The sequence below is a fragment of the Telopea speciosissima genome, chromosome 1 (genome assembly GCF_018873765.1).
Source record: "Telopea speciosissima isolate NSW1024214 ecotype Mountain lineage chromosome 1, Tspe_v1, whole genome shotgun sequence".
In the NCBI taxonomy this organism is placed as follows: Eukaryota; Viridiplantae; Streptophyta; class Magnoliopsida; order Proteales; family Proteaceae; genus Telopea; species Telopea speciosissima.
The window spans coordinates 22,892,939-22,920,380 of NC_057916.1; the positions used below are offsets into that span (position 1 = coordinate 22,892,939).

General features: G+C 40.5%; 4 protein-coding genes across 4 annotated transcripts; 1 reads left to right on the forward strand and 3 right to left on the reverse strand.

Moving 5' to 3' along the window:
• Nucleotides 1-7,121: 7,121 nt before the first annotated feature.
• On the reverse strand, nt 7,122-9,298 carry LOC122643624 (trihelix transcription factor PTL-like). The gene is made up of 3 exons (XM_043837234.1): nt 8,670-9,298; nt 8,063-8,256; nt 7,122-7,291 (listed from the first exon to the last, which is right to left on the reverse strand). Exons 1-3 carry the CDS (start codon nt 9,131-9,133, stop codon nt 7,131-7,133), a joined length of 819 nt encoding a protein of 272 aa, XP_043693169.1. The 5' UTR covers nt 9,134-9,298; the 3' UTR covers nt 7,122-7,130.
• Nucleotides 9,299-16,113: 6,815 nt separating this feature from the next.
• LOC122657966 (cytochrome P450 77A1-like) lies at nt 16,114-17,737 on the forward strand. The gene has a single exon (XM_043852786.1). The coding sequence runs from the start codon at nt 16,171-16,173 to the stop codon at nt 17,710-17,712; it is 1,542 nt and encodes a 513-aa protein (XP_043708721.1). The 5' UTR covers nt 16,114-16,170; the 3' UTR covers nt 17,713-17,737.
• Nucleotides 17,738-24,824: 7,087 nt separating this feature from the next.
• Nucleotides 24,825-25,902, reverse strand: LOC122657974. Its single transcript, XM_043852795.1, has 2 exons — nt 25,144-25,902; nt 24,825-25,044 (listed from the first exon to the last, which is right to left on the reverse strand). Exons 1-2 carry the CDS (start codon nt 25,856-25,858, stop codon nt 24,941-24,943), a joined length of 819 nt encoding a protein of 272 aa, XP_043708730.1. The 5' UTR covers nt 25,859-25,902; the 3' UTR covers nt 24,825-24,940.
• Nucleotides 25,903-26,383: 481 nt separating this feature from the next.
• LOC122657987 (stress-response A/B barrel domain-containing protein At5g22580) lies at nt 26,384-27,071 on the reverse strand. The gene is made up of 2 exons (XM_043852822.1): nt 26,850-27,071; nt 26,384-26,760 (listed from the first exon to the last, which is right to left on the reverse strand). Exons 1-2 carry the CDS (start codon nt 26,966-26,968, stop codon nt 26,562-26,564), a joined length of 318 nt encoding a protein of 105 aa, XP_043708757.1. The 5' UTR covers nt 26,969-27,071; the 3' UTR covers nt 26,384-26,561.
• Nucleotides 27,072-27,442: the final 371 nt, after the last annotated feature.

Genomic DNA, 27,442 nt, shown 5'->3' on the forward strand with positions numbered 1-27,442 from the left:
AGGAATATTATATGTATTGCTCATAAATGGGCAGGGAAGGCCAGATGGAGAAACTACCACCTACTGCTGAATCAGATGATGCCGGTAACTTTATATTTAATTGTTTTTTGTGGTCTCAACAAAAAAGAACTCAAATTAAAATTTATATTTTCTAAAAAAGATGAATATAAAATTAGGAAGAGGGAGAGGGAGAGGGAGAGGGAGAGGGAGAGGGTGAGGGCTAGTGGCTGTGCCCGAGGATGGGATAGGGAGGGAGGGGGTTATTTTTTCATATAGTGGTGGGACAGAGAGACTGAGACTCAGGTTGGGCACCAACATTGGCATGCCCAGCCTTTACCCATTAATTGTAAGAAGGTGGGTATTGGAAATGTTGTAAATTCTATGCACCCTTCCTTAAATTTGTTATTCATTTTTTTAGGTGAAAAAGAAAATTGAGAAGAAAACTATTTGCTTAGGAAGTGTAGGTCAGACAATATTTTCCTTTGAGAGGGGGGAGGGGGGGGGGGGGGGTTTCCATTTTTTATCTGCTGTTGTAACTGCAGCGTTGCTGTGTGCATTGTGCGGTGCAACAACGGCCATGTATGCATAGATAAAGGTCCGAAGGATTTTCTTAGCAAGTGGCAGAGAGGAACGCACAAATGAGGTGCAACAAATTGGTTTCTTATATTTGGGGGGGGGGCAGCGAGGTTATTTCATGTGAGGAGGAGAGAGATGACACAAAGGTCCGAAGGATTTTCTAAGCAAGTGGCAGAGAGGAATGCAAAAATGAGGTGCAACAAATTGGTGTCTTATATTTGGAAGGGGGGGGGGGGGCAGCGAGGTTATTTCATGTGAGGAGGAGAGAGATGACACAAAGGTGCTAGCGTACCTGCACCCTAACAGCTCAAAGAACCTTTTCTCGAATTTTATAATTTATGTTTTAGGAGAAGGAAAAATTATTAAAAAAAAGGGGAAAGTTTTCATACACGGCAATGTAAGCCGTGTATGTGAGAGGGTGGGAGTTTCAAGGCATTAATTAATGGGTGAGGGTTTACGATTTTTCCAACTCTTTGTGAGGGTGGGGATACGACCGTGCATGCTTACACGGTCACGTATGAAAACTTTCCCCTAAAAAAAATACACTTATATGAGTGAGAGAGAGTGTAGGAAAACCCTTAAGACTCATGAGACACTTTTCTCTTAATGGGAAAGGGAAAAAGAAGGTTGTTACTTGTTAGTAGGGATATAAACGGATCGGATTCCGTTCGGATAGTGCTATGTTCGTATCCGTATCCGTTTAGTTTTCGGACGGATTCGGATAGTGCTAAATGGATACGGACACGGATACGGATCGGATATTTTATCCGTTTACATGTAAATATAACTTTTCAGATAGCTATAGCCTATCCGTATCCGTTTAGCTTTCGAACGAATTTGGATAATGCTAAACGGATACGGACACAGATACGAAAACGGATTTTGGCTATTCACATACATCCCTACTTGTTAGACTGCATGACATAAGACACAAGAAGGGTGAAATGACCACCCCACCCCTGTGAAGTGAAAAATCCCACCCTATTGGATTCCTTGAGTGTGCTCTCATTGCCCTATGCACTATGCAGCGTGGCAACAATCTCCCTTAATTGTATATTTATTTTTTGGAGAAAAATCACTCCATCGCACCGGACACGCCACCCCTCCGCCCTGAAATAGAAAGGAAAGTCCCATATCTAGTTTTAAACTTCTGTTTGCATAGATTCAAAAGCAAATCATTTCCATCTGTTAGTTGAAAGGGTTCCAAAAAGACTTTGACAGTTGGAAAAGCAATCTGTTCTCACTCGCAGCTGGAAGAACAACTCTGATTAAGAGTGTCTCAATTGCAATTCCATCATAAGTACACCATATCAATTCCAAAAACCTAGCTAATAGCTCCTGGAGCTGGAAAGGTATACACAAAATAAAGGATCACTTAGAAGAACTTATTTAATTTGCTGGAGAGTAGAGACTGATTCAAGCGTCTCTATCTGGGATGATAATCCTTGATTCTATCAATAGATGGGATAAATACTATAAATCCCTAAAATATTCAAAAATACCCATTAGTTATCAAAGTGAGTTAATTAATCTCAACCACAGGAGATTGAAATATTGCTCTCTTGATTTGGGAGAATTTCTTCACCTGACGTTTATGTGTTGATTTGGAAAAAAAGATGGGTGATGGGGAATTTTTTCACCTACCACTAAAAATTGTTTACGCATAACAATTTTTCAAATGATTTCTCATTCTATACTCTATTATGTCTAATAGTTTATAAAAAATATTTTGATTAATAAATTTTTTTTAAAAAAATAAGCCATAAAAAAAAAAATTTGAGAGATGATGCCGAAAAACCCTGACTCTCTAATTGTGGATTTTGATGGTTTTCTCATATTTTGATAGTGCTGTCCTTAAATCTAACGGTTGATTCCTACCTGCCTTCACCTTAGGCAATACGTCGCTTTTTTTGTCGCTTTCTAAGTAAATATGCTAATTCTCTCCGAAGAGAATAATTATCACCTCCAATTGGCGGGCATCTCCAATTCCTTCAATTCCTCTAATAGGAGGAGTGGAACCCACTTTGGACAGTGTTTTTGGGCAAGGGGTAGGGTGCTCATTTCTGCCCTCATATGAAGGATTGAAGGAATTGAAAGGAGCAGCGAATTGGAGGGGATACTGATTCCTCCAATGATGCTTGTGTATGACAATTTCATTCAGAGAGAGAGAGAGAGAGAGTCAAGAGTGCTCATAGACTTGTTGAAGCATAACATCAAACATCAAATCTGCTACCATATGATCCATGCTTTATTAATACGATAAAATATACAAATTGGACACTGCAATATAAAGTGATTGATGTAAAAACATTGGCAACAACCACTTTGATTAATCTAGCAAAAATAAAAACGGATAATCCAAAGGGATATGCTGGCATTAATATTATTTGGGTAAATTTCACGGACACCCCCTGGATTTAAGCTTAATTACACAGATACCCCCAAAAACTTTAAAAATATCAAACTTCCCCCTAATGTTTAATACGGTTAACTTAAAACTTGAAATTCCAACCTTCTCCCTAATGTCTACATCTTTTTCTTCTTCACGGGATTTAGAAGGCACCCAACCTCACCCTGCCCAGCCAGTCAGCCACCACACCCCACCTCACCGTGCTCCGCAATGAATCTGTATATTTCTGTGCTTCGTGTTTGCAGAGAGAGAGAGAGAGAGAGAGAGAGAGAGAGAGAGAGAGAGAGAGAGAGAGATTACATAGAAGATTGAAAGAACTTTACATTGCACATCATTGATGCCTTGGAGCTGCAATTTGGTGGGATTGGATGGGTTCAGCTAGGTTGTTTCCGGATTTACCCATGGCCCAGCCTTAATAATAAAATTTCTATCTGTGTGTTTCGGTATTTAAGTTGACTATTTATCTATGCAATCTGTTGGGACAAACCATGAAATGGGCTAAAAGGGTGGACATCTTGGAATAATTTTAAATCCATCCCAGCGAATAGCTAAATAAAAATTTTATTTTTTACATATAAACGGATAAAATATCCGATCCGTATCCGTTTAATACTATGCAAATCCGTTCAAAAACTAATCGGATGCGGATATGGATACAACACTATCTGAGCTGAATTCGATCAATTTACATCCCTAAGGAGGAGGGATCGGGACTTGGGAGAAAAATAATTCAAAATGAAAAAGAAAAAGGAGAGGGTTTTGATGATGCCAATGCAAGAACGGTTACATTAATGAAAAATCTGGAGAATGGTATCATACATATGGGATCCACATGAGACCCACATGATCAGAATAAGAAATAGAGAAAATGTAGCCTTAAAGTTTATACTTAGTTTAAGTCTAACAAATTTGTAATACATAGAGTGGGTGTTTTGCTAAGCTAAGGATAATTGCACACTTAATTTCCGCCATATAGCATATGATGTGGCAATTTTCAACTATATAGTTAGGAAAGATCCGAGTGGATTATGTACAAGTAAACTTTGGTGTCAAAAAGTGTGACGCATTGTTCTTATGTATTTTCAAAGGTCTAGATTTTTAGCTTTTACATTCGATTTTTAAACTATTTTTTTATTTACATGATAAAGGTTCTAGTTTCAGAAGAGATGCAACATTACGAGCCATTTGTAGAAGAGGTATATTAAATTTCTTACGAGACATAACCCCTATACCACATTGGGGGTAGACCTCTTTAAAAAAATTGGTAAAAAGGAACACTAATCAGGTTGTTGCGTGCAGTGTGTGTACCTGCGCCCAAACATAGCCTAATGCAAAAAGACCGATGCACCCCCTGGAAAGGCGGAAAGGACCAGGGGGTGCGCCGATCTTTTTGCACTAAGCTGTTTGGACGTAGGTACATTCACACCGAGGTACAACATCGCATTCTTTCTCCCAAAAAAGATGTGTGTAAAAATAGAAACTAATGATATTTCAAGAAAAACAAACGATCCAATAATCTGATCAAATAAGTTTAGCTTTTTTCATGTGTATAATTTGGATTAGGCTGAAATTTTTGAGGTAGATAAGGAGCTGTGGGATATATCTTAACACCAAATCTAGTTGCCAAGTGAAATGTCATAGGGAGAAAATAAAGATAGTTAATTGTCCCAAGCCTAGCTTAATTTTAAAAAACAGTTTCATTCAGAAACAAAAAAATTAGTCAGATGTTACCAAAATGGTAGTCGAGTACACCAAAGCTTTTCTTTCATGGGGATGCAAATGAGACAAAAAAATTTATGGGTGGAGTTTTCCTTCATCCAAGATCAAGAAAGAATCTTTTAAGCCACGAATTTGAAGCGTTGGATTGGTCCCCAAAGAGGCACTTTTGACCATGTACAATAGATGGTGGGAATTTAAGGATGAATACCTTCTAAGAGTCCAATCATAGGGTGACATCATGGTGGATGAAGAGATTCGCAAATATATCTTTTATAGCAAGGAACTTTCTCCAACTTGAAATGTCCGGACTTTTGTAGTAGCCTCTCTCATTTGTGATCGATGATACCAACATATATTATGGTAGGTTGGTCGAAGCCAGTTGGGTCAAGGATTGCAATCCCTAAAACTCAATTGTATGAGCAAATATTAAGGATAAAAATATTGTGTCAGACCATGGCCTATGCTAGCACTTCCATATGTCTATCTCTCTTCTCCATAAAGATTTCTTCTAACATAGAGAAGAGAGAGATAGACACATGGAGCCACTAGCGTAGGCCACGCTCCAAGAACGACCACATCCCAAAACATTATTAGGAACCCATGGAAATAGAAAAAAAAATCCTCTCCAATTCCCCAATGGTGTAATGCAGTGCAGTTTGGGATGGAGAAGTCGACACCTAGCAGACATAACATCCAACGGTGCCGAGCTTAAGAAAAAAAAAAAAAAAGATTAATGAGGTGGGACCATTGGATATCGCGCTTGCCAGTGTCTACCTCTCCACCCCGAAGTGCACTGCATTGCACCATTGGGGAATTGGAGAGGATTTAAATCCATATTAAATCCTCTCCAATTCCTTGAAAGTGCAATGCAAAGTGCGATGTAGTTCAGGAGTCAGGACTGAGAGCTCGACACGTGTAAGATGCTAAATTAAACAGTGCTGAGCTCGATTGATCCAATTTTTTTTTTCTTTCCTGAGCTTGACACCATTGGATTTAACATCTTCTACGTGTCAAGCTCTCAGCCCCGAATTGAACCACACTGCTGTTTTAGGGAATTGGTGATGATGTTTTTTCCATGTTAAACACTTAAACTGGTCTATTATCCAATGCTTCAGTTTCAGTTTTTTTTTTCATTTTAATCAAAAAAGAAACCAGGGTCTAACGGGAAAACAAGAACATGTTAACTTGAACCATTAATAAATGCAGCTGATCGACCTCCTCTATCTTCATTTGGACCATTTCCATTCTTCATTATATAACCATAACTACCCTTTTTTTTCCCCTAAATGGTTTGGTTCCATTATTCCACAGTTCTGCAAGATGGCAAGGTTTTGAATGATCGAAGGAACAAAGTTAAAACTTATAAACGGATTCAAGTCATCCTCGCTCAGCGGCTCAGGACTGAGGAGTCAGGGGAGAGAAACTTCAAAAGGAAACCATGTAAAAGAAAACAAAAAGGAAAGAAGAAAAAAGCAAAGAAGCTTTTGATTTAGAAAGTCAAGAAATTCCTAGTTTGAGAAGTGAAGCCTGAGCAAGTGAACAGCGAACCATGTATGTATTTTTTGTAGACCATATGTTTATTCAGTACGAACTGAGGTGTCAAATCAAATGTAACACAAAGTATGCACCTCTCTGTCTTTGTCACACTTTCACTTTCACCTTCTCTGTGAGAGAGTGAGAGCTACTGTTGCCACCGGTGGTGGATCTGGCACCACCACCACCACCACCAGTGCTTTCTTGTGATGTCCTCGAAGTCTGGGTTCCTAACCATGAAGCTTCTCAGAGTCCTTTGAAGGAACAGACCGGAGGTTCCTATCTGACATAATCGACAACACATCACATTCCTATGGAAAATATAAAACATAAACTTATTAATGACAACAAGATTGATTGGAAGTATATCTATGGTCCCTACAAAACTTATATCTTCCATGACTTCTAAAACCCCGGTCAACATTATTTGAGTCTTCTTGTTAAGATCCCCATATCAGTTATATGGAGGTATTTGATGTGGATTGATATGGTCTTGAGTTTTCCTTGTAAGCTAGGGTTTAATTCTCCTATGTTCTTATTAGTGGTATCAGAGCTATAATCAAAGTAAAAAATGATTACCTGCCACCGTCATCAGGAAATCGTTTGATTTCTATGAGAGACTAAGGGCCTACTTAAAATCCCCTTCACATTAGATTTTACATAAAATTAATCCTTAAGTCAGCCATTTGAATTTCTCTCACCCAAACAAAACACACAGACTCATTCCCCGGATAAGATCGAGAAGCACTTTGTCAATTTCCATGCCTCTCTCTCTCTCTCTCTCTCTCTCTATAGCTCTCTCTAGATTCTTGAAGAACATCATAAGAAAATGAAAAGAAAAACAGAAGAAATTAGGGGTAATCCTACTAGCCCCTAGCTTCTTGCAGTAAAATTAGGAGTTGTGTCCTTTGTTGAGTTTGACATCATAATTCTCCCACAAGGGCTCCTCTTCATTCATCAGATATCGAAAGCAGCTATCATGCACTCCTGGTGTACTAGTAGTACGTGCAACGACATTAGAGTTAGAAGGAGAAGGAGAAGGAGGAGAGGTGTCTGGTCTTTGTTCCTCATGAGTTCCTCCTCCATGTCTGAAAGGTAGATGTAGATGATTAAGGAAGGAAGAAGCCATTGTTCTTGAATTGTCTTTGCGTCTCTTCTTGTGTTGTTCTTCCCAACCAACGACCGCAGTTATTGTTGAGGGTGGTGCAATCATTGCGGCGGGTCGAGGCGTCTCGCTTTCATTTTCATAGTCAGGCGGCGATGAATTGGAATCCTTATTATTGGCTTCTTTGGCAGCAGTAAATTTATGCAAGGCATCCATTAAAGCAGCATCTCGAGCTTCGACCCAAGCTCGTTCATGAGCCCAAAATTTGTATTCTTTACCCAAACGGTTTGTCTCTTCCTTCCTCCATGCTTCCTCTCTAGAAATCCTCTCTTGTTCTTTGCTTTCAAGAGTCTTCAACATCTTCTCCAACCATGCTTCTTGTGTCTCCACTAACTTCCTCATTTGTGAGTCCACGAACTCTCTTATCTTCACCTTCCAACTCTTTCGGCCTCTGCTCTTATGATGAGTCTGGTTGTTGTCTTGTTGCATCTTCAGTTTCTTCTTTTGGATTTCCACCGAGTCTTCTGAGGATGAAGAAGTGTCGAAATCCTCCTCCGAGCAATTAGAAAGGGTGATGAGGGTGGTCTCATCGCAGGGGCAGTGCTTCTTCTGCTGTGATTGTAAGGCTTCTTGTACTACTACTACTTGATTCGCTTGAAATCGAAAGGTCTCTGAGGCTGCTGCTGCTGCTGGCACTGGTGGTGGTGGAGTACTACTACTGGTTGTGTCTCTTTCTCTGTCTCTTTCTCTCTCTCCATAGAGAGCTTCAAGTTGACGAAAGAACCTGTAGTGCTTACCGTCTTGTCTTCCAGCTTTACTCTCCTTGGTCTTCTTGTAGTACTTGTACAAGTTCTCGAATTTCTCTCTACATTTCTTTCCACTCCTTTGGTACCCATGTTCCTCTGCCATTATCCTGCAACACCCAATTCCCCTCATAAATAATCACTCCAAAAAAAAAAAATATATATATATATATATATATATATATAACAACACTACCAAATGCTAAGATCTAGGCTTTCGAATAAGCTAGAGCAGATTTAATTTCTTCCTTCTTCCCACATAATTAAGAAGGGAAGGATATGATACACACTTGGCCGGGCCTCTAGTCTAACTAGGCTCTAATTAATTAAGTAAGTAAACTTCAAGGGGCTGTCATTCTCTGAACACAAAAAATAGAAAGAAAAGAAAGAGTGCTTAAAAAGGGTTTTGGGTTCTGGAATGAAAACCAACAGGAAAAGGAAAAAACAGAAAAGCCATTGATATTGTTGTTGGTTAGAACACAAGATTTAATTCAATGGGTGACAGAGAGACAGACAGACATACCTAGAGACTTCATCCCACAAGGGTCCTTTCTGATTAGCTTCTTTGAACTTTGGATCAAGAAGAGATCTGATCTCCAGAAGGGTGAGGGTTTCTTGCCGGGGCCACCTACCATTTCCAATACTGTCACCTCCAATGCAAGAAGTTTCTTTTTCAAACCCAGATATAGCAGAAGCAGAAGGAGGTGGTTCTGGTGCAGCAGTAGTAGTAGAAGGAGAGGTTGAATGATGATGATGATGATGATCAGAATGAAAATCCACAACTGCAAGAGGCAACATCGACTCGCCTACAACCTGGCGACCGCGACCGCGACCACCCATCATCATCATCATTTCATAATGCTGGTCTGTTCTCAGATCTCTGTTGCTGGGGAGTGCCTCTGCAGCTTGGGGGACTGCCGGGAAAAGGGTTCTTCCACCCATCAACTGTCGTAGATCCGGCACTCCGTACTGCTCACCCATCTCCATTTGACGACAGACAGCGAGAGAGAGAGAGAGAGAGAGAGAGTTTGTGTGAGAGGTGAGCGGCACACTCGGATCGTGTCGTCCACGAAAAGATCGAATTTATGCTATACAGGAGATGTTGGTCCCATCTCCCATCACTCTTTCTGAATTTCAAGAGCAAGAATTTCTCTCTCTCTCTCTCTCTCTCTCACACACACACACACGCACACACAGAGGGAGGGTCAGTCGCTTGGTTGGACAAGAGACGAAAGGAGGGACATACGTACCATGAAACCAATTAGACACTAGCACGTGTGTGATCACAAGACGACAGATGGAAATCCAATGAGAGCACTGGCACGATGACGCGTGTACAGTGACATTGATTGACCTTTTATTGACCGACCCCACGTTTCACCCATTTTTTTTTTTTTTTTTATCTTTTATTTGGGTAGAACAGCCATTTATTATTTAACCCATAGTTATACTTATTTGTTTGATAATATTCTTATGGCAGAATGTTTTCTCTATCGCAGTGCATACTGCGTCCAGGCACATGGACCTGTTATTCAGGGGATAGGGTGGGCATTGCTTGAGTTGTGCCCACCTCCATGTGCGCTGCGGCACAGAGAACAGCACCCCTATTCTTATGGGGAGAAGAGTTCTCAATGAGGAAACTTGGTCCCTCAGAGCGCAGGTCAATGGGGGGAAGGAAAATAGAAACATCAATAAAGTGGGTATTTCTACCTTTCTTGGGAGACAGAGCGGTCATTTTACAAATTATGCAAGACACATGGGGTGGAACAAGCCTGTCATTTTAGTCATTCAAGGGGCAGGCAGGTCATTTTGCCCTCCCCATGTGTGTGATTGCATCCTACATTCCTACACCGTAAGTGGAGAGAACATTTTTTCTCTTTTTTACTTGATATAAATTGTTTAGTAATAATATTCACCCAATTAGGTGCGTCGTGTGTGTAACCAAGCAAGGTACAAACAGATTTTTTAATCGTACTTTTTTACCCTTAATAGAACAATGTGGCAATACAATAAAATGACGAATGATGTAATTTCTACCCCTCTTATCCCTGCAGCTCGCGGCTCTGGCCTGCCCCGCCCCTACTCGAGGGTAGCACCGGCAAGATCCCTATGCCATTCTCTCACCGACATACCAGTGTGCCAATTGCAAACAGATGATTGCCGGAGCAGAAATGATGTCGTCGAAAGGGGAAAGCCGGAGCCAAACTCCCTCCCCAGTAATGGCAGGGCTTGAAAAGTATGATTGACCATTGATCGAGAAGCTGTTCATGCTGGAACAATGGCGACGATGACCGATCCTTGCGAAAAAACACCGTACCCAGGGAAATCCCCAACAATGTTTCAGACGGGAAGAGTCCCTTCCAACTCCATTATCCCACCGAAATCCGTTTGGAATCGAATGAAATCGCCAATGTTTCCGGTCGCTCCTGGCGGTGGAGTGGAGTCTGAATTCTGAAACGAGCCAATGGAGAGCAGGGGTTGGGAATGATTGAAATTACTAAAATAACCTCATAAAGAGTTAAATAATGTGGTGACCTACTGCAAAGAGAGGTTACAAAATTCTGTACAAACAGATTAATGGTTTACTAAATTCAAGGGAAAGTATGAACATGTCACCCCTAGGGATCTTTATCCCCTCCAGTTCTCTAGTCCCCCCTTACAAGGGGGTTGGGGGGGGGTGCAATGACCACCCTACCCTTGCCCGGTGGGATGGACCCCCTATTAGAAGAACTTGGGAAGTAGAGGAGATAATTTTCCCACCTCTAGTGGCCTATGGGCCTTCAATAGAATCTAACTTAAGAAAGAGACACAAATGTCTGAGGGCTTAGGGTATGCTCCCAAACAGAAAAACATTCACGGTCTACGGATAGAGTCCTTTTATTGGGGACACCCAGATTTGCCACTCTCTTAGGCATCACCCCTAGTGGCGCCTATGGGCCTTCAGTAGGATCTAACTTAAGAGAGAGACACAAATGTCTGAGGGTGTAGGGTACGCTCCCAAACAGAAAAGCATTCTTGTCTTGGATGGAATCTTTTTATTGGATTTAATTTGAATGTCCTCTACAAACACTCAATCAACCAGCATTACAATTAATTAGCACCCACACATAGACAATTCCTATATCAGTATATGGCACATGTATATAGCATATCTAATACACACATAAATTTTAGGTAGGGTTGGGTCGAGCTTGGTGCCACAGCAGCTTGACTCCAACCAACCTAGGGTGGGATTCTTCAAGTCTAAGCATGGTCAAGGTTATAAAACTCAGAATTGGGATCCCTATTGAATTCAGCTGATTCTGAATTCAAGTCTGCTGGAATTGAATCGTTAGGAATCAACATGAACCTTCGAAACTTATCACAGATTGTTCACAATGGGCTGTTCATGTCGAGTTCTGCTCCTTTGCACGTACAGATGCCAAATACTTGTTCCATTATTGCCGAGTTCGGTTTCTCTACATGTACGTGTAGGTGCACGTACATGTGAGAGATAACCATCTGTCTGATTTTTACCATTTACGAGTGGGGAAGGGGTATTTATATAAACAAATTGGTCAGGGGGGTTACCTCTCAAATAGAAACAATTGGTGGGCTGTCAAGTAAAAACACAAGAAGAGTGCAAGAGTTGCAAGCGCGCCTTCGGGATTTTCAAATGGAAATGAGAGTAGAGAGTGGGGAGATCGAGCTGCTGGCAATAAGCGAGATTAGATTAAAGAGACCCCCGAAAAGAGCGGAAGAGGACGGGTTTTAGATTATTGGCCAACCAAACTTAACTTTAATTGATTGCGTTCATAACAAAAGTTATGTATATATATTATATATGGGAGTGAGTTGTCACTCTCGCTGGAAAGCCCTAATCATCATATACACCTAAATTAACTCAATCTCTCTCTCTCTCTCTCTCTCTCTCTCTCTCTCTCATTTGTGATTGCTATGCTAAACAAAGATTGTATCAGAGCGTAGGATCAGAAAGAAGTAGTTTATATAAAGTGATATATTTATGAGTAAACACCTTCAGAAATGACCGTGTTGCAAAGTCATCATCATCTATTCATAATCACATATTTGAATTTATCTAACATTTCTATTTGCCATTCTCCAACTTAACAAAAAGTTTGAAAAGTCTTAGTCATGAGCTCAACAGAAATTATTGTTTACGACTTGGTAGGTTAAGTGGGAGACAAATTTCATAACCCTAATTAAGCATCTCTATTAGTAGGTTTAAATATACTCTGTTCTTTTGTTTCGATATGTTTGTAAGCCCCCTGTGGGTTTGTTTGGCTGAGTTAGGATGATGTGCTTCGGTTATGGAGTTTCAGGTTCAAGTCCCCCACGAGTGAAGCGTTACATGGGGTGGGGAGAGAGGCTTAGGGTAACCGGGGTTTTCCCTTGGCCCTGAACCGTAAACCTTGGCAGGTTCAAGGGTTTCTTCGTTAGCAAAAAAATAAAAATGTTTGTAGCATTATTGTATTATTTAATGAATTTTTAATTAAGAAATATTTAAGCTTGTGATTTTTGTGAAAAATGTGAAAAGTAGGAATGTGTAACAGTTTTACATGATTTTGTATAAAATTGAAATTTTGGAAATTGATTTAAAATTATGTATAACATGCATGATGAATTGGAATTGACTAAAACTTTATCCAACAGGGGTTTATGTGTTGGGTTTTGATCGATTCATCGTTACGTCCTATGGGCATGGGGGATGTTATTGTCAAGATCCACTGGGGTGAATCCTGCATTCCGGAGAGTTAAGAGAAAGACACAGAGATGATCGGAGTGGGTTCCAAGGGACACCCTCCGATGCCTAAGTCAGATCTCATAGGACAATACAATTATGAAACTAAGACAGAAAAAACAATAGGCTTACAATAGAATCAATTCACTTTATCTCGTTCGATTATGGAGCCTTTATTTATATGTCCAAGGAGGATTGTCCCAGGTCCACACAAGCTTTAGGTCTAAGTGGTCATGAGCTGTTGTCCGATGCACCATTCTTGAACGGGAACTAGTCTAACCTTTTTGCAATTGGCGTCATGAGGAGTCTCAAGTTGAATGACCACATGGAAGGCTCCGGTTGTTGGTTTGGTTATAGGGAATCTTGGACGAAATTTTGCTAGAATGTTCCTGCTACAAGGCTGGCAGCCAAGGAAATGAAATCTTAAAATGTATTTTAGAAAATATTAAAACTTAGGAGGATATTTATGAACCCAAAGAGGAAGTAAATTATTCCATTTTCTTGGCTGCTAGCCTTGTAGCAGGAACATTCCAACAAAAAAATTTTCGGGAATCTTGGTCTTAACAGCTTCCTCATGCTTCTTGGACTGATCACAAGTGGAGCTATTCACATGGTTTCAAGCCTGATCCCCTAACATGTGTGGTCTGTCTAGTAGAGAGTTGATCATGTATATGTAAGGGGCTATAGTGAGAGGTATTGTGATGATTCATCTGAGGTAAGATGTGTTGTGTGGTCTCACCTAGAACGCGAGATGTTTTATAAATCAAATAGCCAACCCTTATATATACATGATCAACTCTCTACTAGACAGAGGACACATGATCTTTATGCTGTAGTACACATGCTATCTTTCAATGAATCTTCCTTTTACCAACAGAACAAACAAAAAAAGATTTAATTAGAGGCTTTAATAGGGAGAATCACTTGCTGGTTGACACAACTAGGATTGTGAAAAAAGATACAGAATGTGAGAGAGTTTCCACAGTTTGAGAGAGAGAGAGAGAGAGAGAGAGAGAGAGTAAATCTAGACAGCTCAAGGTTTTAATTGGATGGTTGACGGTTTAATAGAGCCCATTTTAGGGCTTGGCACTGCATGGTTTCAGTCAACCAATGATGGGTTGGCCCATACTAAATCAGGTCAGCCATGTGACCAACGTCCAATCTTGTAGTGGTTGCCCTGGTCTCAGGTTATATTTTTTCTGTTCAAACATTCATTTACGCCATATTTTTGATGAACCTTATTCAAGCTAAGCTCATGATTGTGAGCGAAGTTGACCATCAACAGCCATGGAAATCGCTCAATAAGCAGAAGTAATCTTAATCTAAGGCTCAAGCTCAACCTAAATTCTAATTGAAACTCAACTTATATGGATATGCCATTGATGTCCTCTATTTATATTACACTGTGATTTTGACTGTATAACCTAATTCACAAGGGTGTCAAAATCAAACCGAAATCATTTATTGAAATCCAACTGAACCATTTTAACAAAACTGTGAAATTATTTGATAAATGGTTCAATTTGAAACTCAGACCATTTACCCTAAATAGATCGTTTATCACTCATAGATGTACATAAATCAAATGTATCAAAATCAAATAGAAATCGTTTACCGAAATTAAGCTGATCGAACTATTTAAATTAAAATTGTGAACCCATTTAATATATGATTCAATTATAATTTCAAAATTGACAATTTTTTATCAACATGAATTGATTGATGGGCTACCACCTTTTTATCGATATGTTATTAAAATTTAAGGCATTTTAGAATACCTGTTCGTTCTTTTTTCATCTTCCCCTCTCAACCAAGCGGCTGCATACATGTTAAACAAACCATTCAAGATACCAAGAGGTTGGTGCCAAAAAATGGATTTCATTTTTTGATCATATTCAATTTGTTCTTCTTCCTAAAATTTGTTAATTACACGGGTTAAAAAACAGGAAGAGAAATAGTAACAAGCAAGAATCAAAAAACAGAGAGCCTGATGGTGGCTTGAACTTAGGGTTTTAAAACATGGAATCAAAGATGGAATTGGTTATTGGTGATTTCAATTCAATGGATCGGATCAAGATCGGCTCGAATCAGTGTTCAAGAATTCTAGAATAATTACGAATTTTTATTCTCTGCTGTGCACTGCAGCACTATTGTGCCATCGTCAATGGCCCACCCTTCTAATTATGTACCAACTATTCTAATTTTGCTCTCATACAAAAGCGGAAATCCCAGGCGATCTAGACGCCTTGTGTGTCTATGCATGGGAGCCACACAACGTGCACAACCGAATAGCATTCTGTTTTTCAAAAAAATATATATATATATATATTTTAGTAACATGACAACGATGTGGGACCTTAAATTGATAAGGACCAATTAGGCAGAATCGAAACCAACTAGACCGGTTGTACATTATCCGAGATGAATGGTGAATTCATGGCGGCTATAGTGGTAACATTGTACGTTGTAGGTAGGGGAAGCAGGTATACCTAAACAGGCAGGCTAAACGCTAAAGTGAGGACCCATTGATCCGAATTCATGATTGTCTTCGGTCTTCACCAGTAGCACCAAGTATCATTGTTACGCATTCAATGCGATAGAAAGTTGTTCAAATTGAGACACTCGCGGTGGGTGACAGAAGACCTAAACAGTCATTCCTTGCTGTTCACTAGAGATGACTGGAGAAGTCCAGAGATCCGACTAGAGAGAGTGTAGTGTACAATTCAGATCCTCTACGGGGCTCTGCCCGTAGCGGTCATAGTGATCCGGACATATCATTACGTGCAATGTCCGTCTTACCCCTACTCAGGTAAGACATTCAGACAAGAATAAAGCAGATATTACACAAAACAAAACGATGAATCTGGGCCGCTAGGGTCGCTACAGACAGTGCACTGCAGACGATCAGGTATCCGTACAGTGTAGAGGATAGGTAGAGAAAGCTAAATTTGACGACGACGGTAAAGGCAGCAAATGTCACAGACACTCACATTCTTTTGAGTGTTCACGACAACTACCGTCACCCACTATTCCCAATATTATTTCTCCTCCATGGTCTTCTGTGGGTTTACAGTCTTTGGCTTTGGAGGCTTATCAATTAGCATTTACGCTCAGCCCAATTTAACAGGTGGGAAGCTTTAAGTCTTTTAATGGTTCAATTTAATACTCACCGCCATTTCCCACTCTTTTACTAACACACTTCTTTCATAAGCTCATACTTCTCATTCTCCTTCTTCTTCATCTCTCTCTCTCTCTCTCTCTCTCTCTGCATCATTTGCTTTCCATGGCTACCTTCCTTCCTTCCACTCCATCCCTTGACCTACATCGCATCTTCCTCACTGCTCTAGCCTTCCTCGCATCTGTCTTCATATTCCTACTATCCAGACGAAGCAAGTCGAAGCGCCTGAACCTCCCGCCCGGTCCACCAGGATGGCCGGTGGTCGGGAACCTATTTCAGGTGGCCGGTTCAGCCAAATTTTTCTTCCACTACATTAGAGACTTGGTGTCCATCTACGGTCCTATAATGACATTAAAGATGGGGACACGGACCATGATCATCATCAGTAGTCCCGAATTAGCCCATGAAGCACTTATCCAGAAGGGTCAGATCTTTGCAAACCGTCCTCGTGAGAACCCAACCAGGAAGATCTTCAGTTCCAACAAATTCACCGTGAATTCTGCGGTTTACGGGCCGGTTTGGAGATCGCTGAGACGAAACATGGTCCAAAACATGCTTAGCACCACCCGGCTCAAGGAATTCAGAGGAGATAGGGATTCTGCGGTAGACCGGCTTATCGACCGGATCCGTGCCGAAGCCGATTCGAACCATGGGGTCGTATCGGTGCTGAAGCATGTCCGGTTCGCTGTCTTTTGTATCCTCGTGTCTATGTGTTTCGGGGTGGACATGGATGGAGATGAGATCGAACGGATAGACAAGATGATGAAGGCGGTATTGATTACCCTCGACCCTAGGATCGACGATTTCCTCCCTATCTTGGCCCCTTTCTTCTCCAAGCAACGCAAGCGAACCAATCAGGTGCGGGAGGAGCAGCTTCAAACGCTGGTCCCCTTCGTCGAAGCACGACGGTCGGCCTTGAAGAATCTTTCATCCAATAAGACGGCGGCGTCGTTCTCTTACCTGGACACGCTCTTTGATCTCAAAATCGACGGACGTAAATCCGTCCCTACGGACGAAGAGTTGGTCACGCTCTGTTCCGAGTTCCTAAACGGTGGGACCGACACCACAGCTACAGCACTGGAGTGGGCCATAGCGAGGTTGATCGAGAAGCCGGAGATCCAATCGAGGCTCTACGAAGAGATAAAATCGACGGTGGGAGATCGGAAGGTAAACGAGAAGGACGTGGAGGATATGGTGTACCTGAACGCTGTCACGAAGGAATTGTTACGAAAACACCCACCCACGTACTTCGCGCTAACCCATGCAGTGTCGGAACCCGTCAAGTTGGGAGGTTACGATATTCCCATGGACGCCAACGTGGAATTCTTCGTGTCGAGTATAGGAGATGACCCGAAAATATGGTCCGACCCGAAGGATTTCAACCCTGATAGATTCTTGTCTGGAAAGGAAGATGCGGACATCACAGGGGTGACGGGGGTGAAGATGATCCCGTTCGGGGCTGGAAGGAGGATCTGTCCAGGGCTGGGCTTGGGATCGCTTCACATCAATCTGTTGCTGGCAAGGATGGTTCAGGAGTTTCAGTGGAGAGCAACACCCACCCAGAAGATGTCGGATTTTAGCGAGAAGTTGGAATTCACAGTGGTGATGGATCCAGCCCTTCAAGCTGTGATCACAGCCAGGAAATAGTTTCTGACTGGTTTGGCCTCGCCGTCAAAATATATCAAACTCCGGCGAGATTATATGTTTCAATATTGGTGTCTATAAGAGAGGAAAAGGGTTTATGTTCTACCCAAAAATAAAAAAAGGAAAAGGGTTTATGTGGTTCGGGTTTAAGTGGTGGGTGTCTTGCCGGTCTGATTTCTCCTTTTTTGGAATTTATTCAGATCCTCCATATACTTTTTTTTTAACTACTTATTTTTATATAATAAAAAGGAGGATCGTTCATGGTTGTTGAAAATTGAAACCGAAACTTTACATTTTAAAGTAAATGTTTCCATTATTTTTGGCATCGCAATAGCATCGGTCGAATGAGTTGAAGATGCGAGAGCATGCCAGAGTCACCAGGACTCAAAAGATGATCAAATGGATCATATTTGATTTTTAACTTGTAAAGAATGTGATCTTTCCAGTGACTTGATCGTTTTAAGATCGTTTAATCGGAAAACTCCCCCTTAAAGAAAAAAACAAAAAGAAGAACGTTTAACTGTAAAAATTGCAATGTAAAGAATAAGAACTTTGAAATAAAATTGTGCTTGTAGTAACGTATGTGTTAAAGTCTTTACAATAGACTAACTCCGTATTGGGGAGGCTTACAACTTAGTATTTAAATTACACTAACACTAAAACTGCTCCAAGACCAAATTTCTCACTTCGCCAGTAACAAATTTGTTGAACTCTTTACAATTCTCAACCATAAACTATTGAAACTTACAACTTGAAGATAATGGATGTCTTTGTACACACACACACACACACGGGACAAATGACATTGATGTATTGAAAGTAACATTAGCCTACTTCTATATACTCCAATGTCTTTTGAAACAGGGCCATAAGACATTGATGTGCTGAAAGTAACATTAGCCTACCCCTACCTAATCCCTCGGGCCAAAAGATATGTTGAAGTTATTCTCCAGCTACATCTAAAAAGTAAAAATAAAATAAAAGATAATGCAAAGATTGGTTGTGTTGATCCGGAGATATCCCTTCCTTGTTGATGGAAGGCTCTATAGTAAGTTTTTTGCAATTTTGATGGTTTCTGATAGTTACGCAACTATCCAGTTTTTTAAAGGCTGGTTATAACTCTCCTGTTGATCATTCGTCAGTCACTGAAATATGTCGATTTTGACTGAAATAGATTCGATCTATTAACCAAAATAGGGTGTAAACACTGGTTATTTCTTAATCAAGATAATCCCAGCCCTTGATGAAAGTGTTGAGATCTATCTGATTGTTTTCGAGCAGGGACTTTTCAGTGAACATGGAAAACATCAGAAGGTTAACACCAATGCCTGTTCTGTTTACAGACCTAATATTGATTTGTTATCCTCAGACTTGATCACTAAGCAAAGACGAAGGTTGAGAAAAATAATTAATTGAAATAAAGATGTGGGTGTTCGCAGGTTATAGAAGCCCAATTGATGTGAACTTGATCATGAGAGGGGAAGGAGCGAGGGGCCCCATGGACTCAACCTTCCCCCCCCCCCTACGGATGTCAAAAGTTGGCTCGCATCAGTAGGTTCGATCAGAACTAATCAGTTGAAGCCCGAAACTGGACAGACTAATTAACAAACGTCCTAGTGTCGCGCCTAGATCGATTAATACTTTATTGTTCTTGGTCTTTGATTTTAATCCGATTATCCTATTTTTTAGTTTGATAAGTTCATAGTCCAATTAGTCCATTTAAAGCCCGATTATTCTGATTAACATGAAACCATTATGAACAAGTAATCGAATGACCTAATATTTGTGCCCATGCTTGGAGTGTGAGGCTTGATTAACTGAACGGTGCAATAATTATTTGGGGCTTTAAATGGGTAAGGATCGAGTAGAGTCGAATGACACCAACCAAATATGGTGTTTTAGGAATCGATAACAGATCGTGTGAGTATCGATTCTGACTAAAATGGATCGACCAAAACAGTACGGGTATAGGTTTTAAATGAAAAAAAGAATGTTTTGATTCAATATCGGATCGATATGGCCGATCCATCTTGGTATCAGTTTTGTTGGTAACCGTTACTGGAATCCCAATACCATGAACTAAATCCCTGATCGGGGGCCACCCGGCTGACACCCTACCCTACCCACAAGGGCTGGTTCTTGTTCTTATGTTGGCATTGCCATGTGAATGCCCATGTGATTTGTTTAATAGGTTTGTAACCATCGACTTGATTGCCCACGGTAGTGTACTTAGTAGTGAGTATGACTTCAAGTGTAGATGGAAAAAGTACGTATTGGTAGATTCCACATTTATCCCACTCAATGTGGCCCCATTGTATTGCAATAGCATTCCCGTGAGAAAGTTTTCTTCTGAGAAAGATTTAAGGAGCCGGTTTTATATAAAGCCCTAATTAGGATGTCAAATAGTCAGTTCGGTTTGGTTACCATTGGGTTGAATCGGTCTTTGGGTTGAATTGGGTCAAATCGAAACTGACCTGATAAGAGAAAGTTGGGTTTCGATTGATTTTGGTTTCGACATCTAGGTTGAATCGGTCTTCGGATTGAATTGAGTCAAGTTGAAGCCAATATGGGAAGGCTGGGTTTCAATTGGTTTCGATCGGTTTCAGTCAGGCTGAATCGTTCTTCGGGTTGAACTTAGTCAAACCAAAGCCAACTCAATAAATTTAACCAAATATGTTCTTATCCTATTAATTTAGTCAAAATTATCCCCCCACCCACCAAAAAAAAAGGGTAAATTACGTGACACCCCCTAAAAATGAGACAATACTCAATTCGCCCCTTCTTATTTAAAAATACTCATTCGTCCCCTTGTATTAGAGCATTATATTACAACTTAGTCCCTACCTTTAGTTTTATGCTGTTAACTTATGAAGTCAGCAAGTTAAATAGGCTGTGTTTGGTATGCATTCTCATAATGCATTCTAGATCGGTTTCGTATTGTCAGACGATAAAAACAACTATTTTTAGGGTTAAGTACGCGTACCCCCCTGTAATGCACCCAATATTCCTTGTACCTCCCTAAGCTTCTGATAAGTCTACATACCACCCCTCAATATTCCATGTACCACCCCTGCTTTCCCCCTCCTAATGCCATTTAAGTCCACAACAGGTATAAAATGCCTAAATATGACCAAATTACCCTTTCTTCTATCTTTTCTAAAATTTGAAAAGACCTATTTGCCCTGACCTAGTTGCTCAAATTTGAAAAGACCAAAATGCCCTCATCTTCCCCAGATCATCATCTTCTTTTACATACCCACCACCACTACCACCCACCATTAACACCGTCACCATCCCACCGTGAAGCCCCACCAGCGGTAGTCCCTTGTTACACACCACCACCACCACCACCACCATCATTCCAAGAGAAAAGGAAGGAGTTTGGGAGGTTGAGCATTTTCCCAAGCCAGTCCATAACTACACCCTCCAGCTCAGTCGCCGCCGGTGAAGACAACCAATTGAATCCCACGACATTGAATCCGGTGCTAAGCATTTCACCGAGAAAACCTGCGACACTAGCAGTTATAGGGAACTATGCAAAGTAGTTAGGGCTTTGCCAGTGTGTAATGCCTGGGATGATATGAGTCTCTACATCTTTGAGGATTGTTTGGATTGGTTCTGGGTCATTAGGGGCTGCGTATGGAATACATTTTTAGAGATAACCTGGTTCGACTTGACTACGGACGGGATACTTCTCGATGTCACGGTAATAGTCGGCAAGGAAATCGATGATGAGGTGACCTTGCTTCCTGAACTCCTCAGGGTCAAGAGGGTTTTTAATAAGAGTAACTACTTCAGTGTTGTTTTCTAGGGCATCGGCAAGGCTATTCATTTTGGAGAAAAGAAAGAAGATAATGGTGAGGGTTCACTATGGTGGGTAGTTTCTCGAATAATCAGAGGTGGTGGTTGGTTGCTGGAGAGAGAGAGAGATATAGATTCGTCAGGAAAGAGAGGAGATGAAGGATGATCGAGGAGAAGTGTTTGTATGTATGTAGCTCTGTGGGTTATGTATGTTTCAGGAATGAGAAAGGGGGTTTTACTGTTGCTGCTGCTGCTGCTGATACTGCTACTACCGCTGACAGGGCTTCACGGTGGGATGGTGATGGTGTTAATGGTGGGTGGTGGTGGTGGTGGTGGGTATGTAAAAGAAGATGATGATTTGGGGAAGATGAGGGCATTTTGATCTTTTCAAATTTTAACAAATAGGTCAGGGCAATTAGATCTTTTCAAATTTTAGAAAAGATAGAAGAAAGGGTAATTTGGTCATCTTTAAGCATTTTATACCTGTTGTGAACTTAAATGGCATTAGGGGAATAAAGCAGGGGTGGTACATGGAATATTGAGGGGCGGTACGTGGACTTTTCAAAAGCTTAGGGGGGTACGAGGAATATTGGGTGCATTACAGGGGTACGCGTACTTATCCCCTATGTTTATCATCTGAGAATGCGAATTTGACTTAGAATGCATACCAAACACTAAGGGTGTCAATCGGTCGGTATCTAGTATTTGGTACGGTATCAAAGTCAAACACCTCATATCGATACTGTACCATATCATATCGTACCGAGTACAATATGATTTTCCCATACTGATACCATACCATACAGTATTAGTTCAGTGTACGATTTTATTTGATATGATTATTAAATGGTAAGTGGTATTTGTTATATGGTTTCTTATATTATATACATATAAATTAGTATATATAGTATGAAATATATTATATTTAGTATGTTGTATTCTTATATATATATAAATTATTATATATTTAATGCATACATATTAATGGGACAAAGGACAGGGCGCGACGAGAACGAGCCAACGAGGTCGCGAGCCCAGGACAGAGATCGCCTCACCAATCATGAACTAAGCGAGGTCCCGCGGTTCGTGGGAAAAAGCCAAGCTGTGAGCAACATATAGAGCTGGGCGTTGGGTCGCACCCCAGGTCATCTCGTACTAGGGCACACCTCGCGTTCCCATGAACGACAAATAGCCTGGCCGTAGCCAGGTGCTGGAGGAACGACCTCTATACTTAAACTGAATTAGCACGAACCAACATGTTTCGAGATTCTCGCCTACGTCACGTCTAATCAGGCACGTGGGAAGTAACGGATAAGCACTATCCCACGATTCACTCCGCAACGGTCTCACTCCACTCCGAGATCTTAGCTTACCTATTTGGGCACGATTCTACCTCTCAACCACCTTAAGTAAGGGAGGTAACCCTAAACTGATTTATCTGAATTCTTTATGAATTGACTGCGGCTCAGAGATCTAGCTTAAGCATCGAAGTGAGATCACCGGCAATGCCCGGTCCTCTCTGCTAATTCTTGTCTTGCAGGCAGAGCTCGCTCCAACAGAATTTCTGACGCAACACATACTTATATATATTATTTATTATATATAAATTAACATACATATATATATATATATATATATATATATATATATATATATATGTACATCATCTGTTTGTATATAATTATTTATTGAGCCAACATCTTCCTAGGTGGGAGACTCCATTTTAGTTACAAGTATTTATTTTATTTGAAAGAGATTGATAGAGGGGCAGATGAATTTTGGTGTCGCAATTCGTATACAAGGGGCCCACCTTATTAAATAAAAAAGAAACAACCTATGAGGGGCCGTGTACATGCGAGAGCCTCTTTCTCATTTAATGATGTGTCTTCCCCTATGTATACGAATCAATGTCTTCCAAAATACACCTCAATCCTCTAGGTTATATGATGCCAATGTAAAAAGGTGGTAGTGCGTCTTTCTTTTTTATATATTTGGTTTCTTATTATTTTGTAATAAAAAAAGTTTACAAACCTTTTGGCAAAAGTATTAATTGGGAGTTGAATAGAATACAATCATGAGACTGAGTATAAAGTTGGGTATGCTCGTATGCTCTCTTGTAATAGTTTTATGGAGAGTAGTTTTCTGTTCGGGAGTAGTCTATGCAATCACTCCTATGTGTCTATCTCTCTCCTTCTTAAACAAGGGGGCATAGATATCTTTTCATATGGGAAGGAGAGAGAGAGAGACTCATGGGACTGCTGGCGCAAGCCACACTCGCAGATAGAGTTCTATTTCCTTAGTTTTATTATTTGTAGTGAACCTAGTAATCCTACTAAAGACTGTCCCTAAGTCGTCCTTTCATTTATAGTTCGGAAAAACCATCTCTGAATTGCTGCCAAAGGATAAACTAGCACCCTCTCTCTATCTCTTTCCTCCTCAAATGTGAAGGCCTCTTTGTCCTTCTTTTTACGAAACTATTCCAACCCTCTTCATTGATGCACTCCCCTAGGGGCGCAAATTGTAGTTTCTTATCTACCATTCAAGTCTAAGACAATTAGATTGAATATTTAGATCACATGTTGTCCTACTAAAACATGAACAACCAATTTTGAATGATTTGTTCTTCCACAATAGTATGCAATTATGGCCCTTAAGGATGAGCAGGGGCATTTAACAGGAATGGAATTTTTATTTCTTGGGAGTGGGGTGGCCCTTAACTATGCGCAGGGACATCTAACAGGAATGAGATTTTTATTTCATTGGAGGTTCGGTTATTTTGCCCTTCCTATGTCTGAGCGCAGGTGCTACACAGCCAATACCAATACGACTTGACTGATATATCCAACGCTATGCATGTATCTTGGCAAATATGTGGATAGTCGAAAACTCTTTTATTGCCTCAAACTTGGTAAAAACATGGCCAAGAAACACAAAAAGTGGAGTTAAAGTGTTGAACTGCCATACGACAAGTTTCCATAACCTTCATAGCTACCATAGGATGTAAATCAGAGTTCATATCCATAAAGCCTGTTGCTGAAGGAAAACGAATGAAGGTGAATGAAGAGGATCATAATCTCAAGTTTTAACTCAAGATTATCTGATAGTCTTAATAGGGACCTTTATCCCCTGAGGTTCGCTGACCGGTGCGGTTGTGCGGTTCCTCTCATAGGAGGACTGAAATGACCATTCCACCCCCTGATCGAACACACTGCCCGGATGGGTTCCACCCCCCTTTTATTAGAGGCACTAGGGAACCGTACTGGACAGGAAAACCGCAGGTGATAAAAATTCGTCTTAATAGATAGTACTTACCCTTAGAAAACTAAGAAGATTTCATTAATTACTCCACTTCCAACAACCCAGCCAATTAATTATATTCATTTCTGTTACTTCTTGGTTAGAAGGCTAGAGCCCTTTCAAAGTCTCAACATCAAAAACTCATGAAGGATACAATCATAAGTATGAACAAAAACAAAGAGAATAGGATATTACCAGGAGGGTCTATAGATGCACCTCTGGAAAAGACTCTATCTTCTGCAAATGGAAATAGAGAAAAAGACTTCATCTTTTGCAGAATAAGAATTAAAAAAAAATGTGTAGAAACTATAGAAGATTAATAGATTGGTAACTTACTACACTTATTTGCATGGCAAATGCACCTCAACCCAACACCACAGTTGCCATGGGGCTTTATACACTCCTCACAGATATTGGGTACATGATCTGGAACTTCGAAAGAAATCCTTGTCCCCATCTCAAATCCTTCGTCCGAAGAATTACCCATGTAGACTCTGTTGTAGTGTGAGCAGTTCCAATCTCTTGGATCGAAACCCACTTCTAGTTTTTCCGAATCATCAATGAAGAAACAGGAAGAATTTCCCTTTTCTTGTTCTTGAGTTTCAGACAGGGCTCTGCAATCATATGAATGAGAACAGTTTTTAAGAAAAGAAGGAAGGGGGTTTGTTAGTTCTGTGGGTCTTGAGCAGTTGAAGAGAAGAAGTGAGTTGGGTAGTGGAGGAGAAGGGAAACCAGCTGAGAGAAGAGAAGGAGAGACAAAGTGGAGTGTACGTGAACAAGAAGAGTGAGAAATGGTTAATGTTTTAGTTCTGTAATCAATGGAGGAAATCAGGAAAAGACCAATGGAGGTTCTAAAGTAAAGCTTTTCGGATTTGCAGAGAAGCAGCCGGTGTAGAGGAGAAGATTCAACTAAATTCTGGAGAGAGAAAGGCGATTCAATTGGGATTTTACCACAGAAGCTTGTAGGAATAGTATGAGATATAGATGGAGAGAGGAGAGTGAGATTAAGAGCAAGAAAAAAGAGAAATCCAATTTCCTTTCCTCTTTGCATTTTCCTAGTCCTGTGTGTATAATTCTCTTTTGGACTTTGAAATTCAGAAGAGAAGAACTTGGATGGATTGCGGGGTTGAATGATTTGACAATTTAAAATGAGAACATGTTGTAAAACAGAGAATCCACTTTTGATCTGTTTCGTATATTACTTTTCTGTGTGTCTCTTTTAATTTAATAAGATTCTCCCAGGACCATTAACAAGTTCTACTTTTTTTATAAATGTGATTCGACTTTATTCTTTTGAGCTAAACCTTTATTGAAATCATCTCTCAGTTTCTCTCTATTGAGCTGAGTTGGTCCCCAGTCCTTACTCTTTATAACATGATGTGACCTCAACAATGGTGGTTATTCAACTTTTCTGGGGCCAAAACAGCAAGTATATTAGGGTGGAGCAACAAGCCAAAAAAGTATTTCATCGTTCTCATCAGATTTCCAGAGATTCGAAGCCTCTTTACACTGTAGCCTGGAATTTTTTTATTAGTGCAAAAGAATTAAATTTGATCAAATTGCAAATAGTTCATTGCATAGCTTTCCAACTTTAATTCACAAACACAGATAGAAACCATACAAACATAGAAACTAAGCTAAGCATGCAACTAGAACATATTATTTAACTTCTGTAGTCCATTAAGACACAGAAACCCATCAGGATATCTTAGAGAATTACAAAAGCCTGAAATCTTCATAGATCACACTTCTAATCATGCAGGTGTCTTGACAACAACAGCAGGGTAATCAAGCAACAATATTTTCTCTATTGCTGCAGAAAAAGAGGCAGAGAACTCAACATGGCGAGGATGAGCAAGGAATGCAGTGAAGTCTTCTGAACTACGGAATGTCAATAAAAAGACATGAGTGAAACCTTGTCTCAGCATCTCTTCACTTCCAGTATCCTGACCCCTGTGAAATTATTAAAAAAAACACAGCAGTTACCAAAGAGAAGCTCATCAAATGAAGAACCCGGTGGAATGAAGGAAGAATAATTATACCATTCAAAGGATTTGACTGCTTCGATCTCCTTCAGTAACTTCTCCATCTCTTGAATTATCTCTTCAACCACAACCCCTTCTTTGAACTTAGCCACCACTAAATGCTTGAGGTCTCCCATGACCACCAGCGCCAATGAGGAGAAAGAGCAGTGGGAGAAGGTGAATATATATACACAAATTAGTAGAGCTCCATTTCTAGTCTCTGCAGTCCATGATTTCTAATGGTGGCCCATTAACAGTAGGCTTGTGCTGGAAATTTTCAAAGATAGAGTGTCTCCTTTCATGGAAAGCATCGGTCACACTCTGTTCAGAGCTACAATTGCAGAGGGCGGAGAGCCCACCAGAAAGTGGGTTACACTCCTCCCCACCCCACAATTAGTATTAAAAGAGTACCATTTTACTGTCAGCTCGCATTTGACATCAATGGCTTCTTGTCATCACCTTCTAGGCATGGTATCACATGAGGGGCTCTTTATCTCTAATAATGGAGTTTTGAGGAATGAGAGAGAGGTCTGTCGCCTTTCACTTTTTCTCTTCCCCTTTGGATTTTGGAACACTCTGCAAGATAAACCTAATGGAGCTGACAGAGCAGT

Excerpts from the sequence above, each read along its gene's own strand:
- LOC122643624 (XM_043837234.1), bottom strand. The coding sequence starts at position 9,133 with ATGGAGATGGGTGAGCAGTACGGAGTGCCGGATCTACGACAGTTGATG. Across the intron at positions 8,257-8,669 it reads TTGTGGGATGAAGTCTCTAG|GATAATGGCAGAGGAACATG; the intron begins GTATGTCTGTCT and ends TGGGTGTTGCAG. Across the intron at positions 7,292-8,062 it reads CAGAGAAAGAGACACAACCA|ACACCTCTCCTCCTTCTCCT; the intron begins GTAGTAGTACTC and ends AACAAAGACCAG.
- LOC122657966 (XM_043852786.1), top strand. The coding sequence starts at position 16,171 with ATGGCTACCTTCCTTCCTTCCACTCCATCCCTTGACCTACATCGCATC.
- LOC122657974 (XM_043852795.1), bottom strand. The coding sequence starts at position 25,858 with ATGCAAAGAGGAAAGGAAATTGGATTTCTCTTTTTTCTTGCTCTTAAT. Across the intron at positions 25,045-25,143 it reads TTGCCATGCAAATAAGTGTA|AAGATAGAGTCTTTTCCAGA; the intron begins GTAAGTTACCAA and ends TTCCATTTGCAG.
- LOC122657987 (XM_043852822.1), bottom strand. The coding sequence starts at position 26,968 with ATGGGAGACCTCAAGCATTTAGTGGTGGCTAAGTTCAAAGAAGGGGTT. Across the intron at positions 26,761-26,849 it reads GCAGTCAAATCCTTTGAATG|GGGTCAGGATACTGGAAGTG; the intron begins GTATAATTATTC and ends ATAATTTCACAG.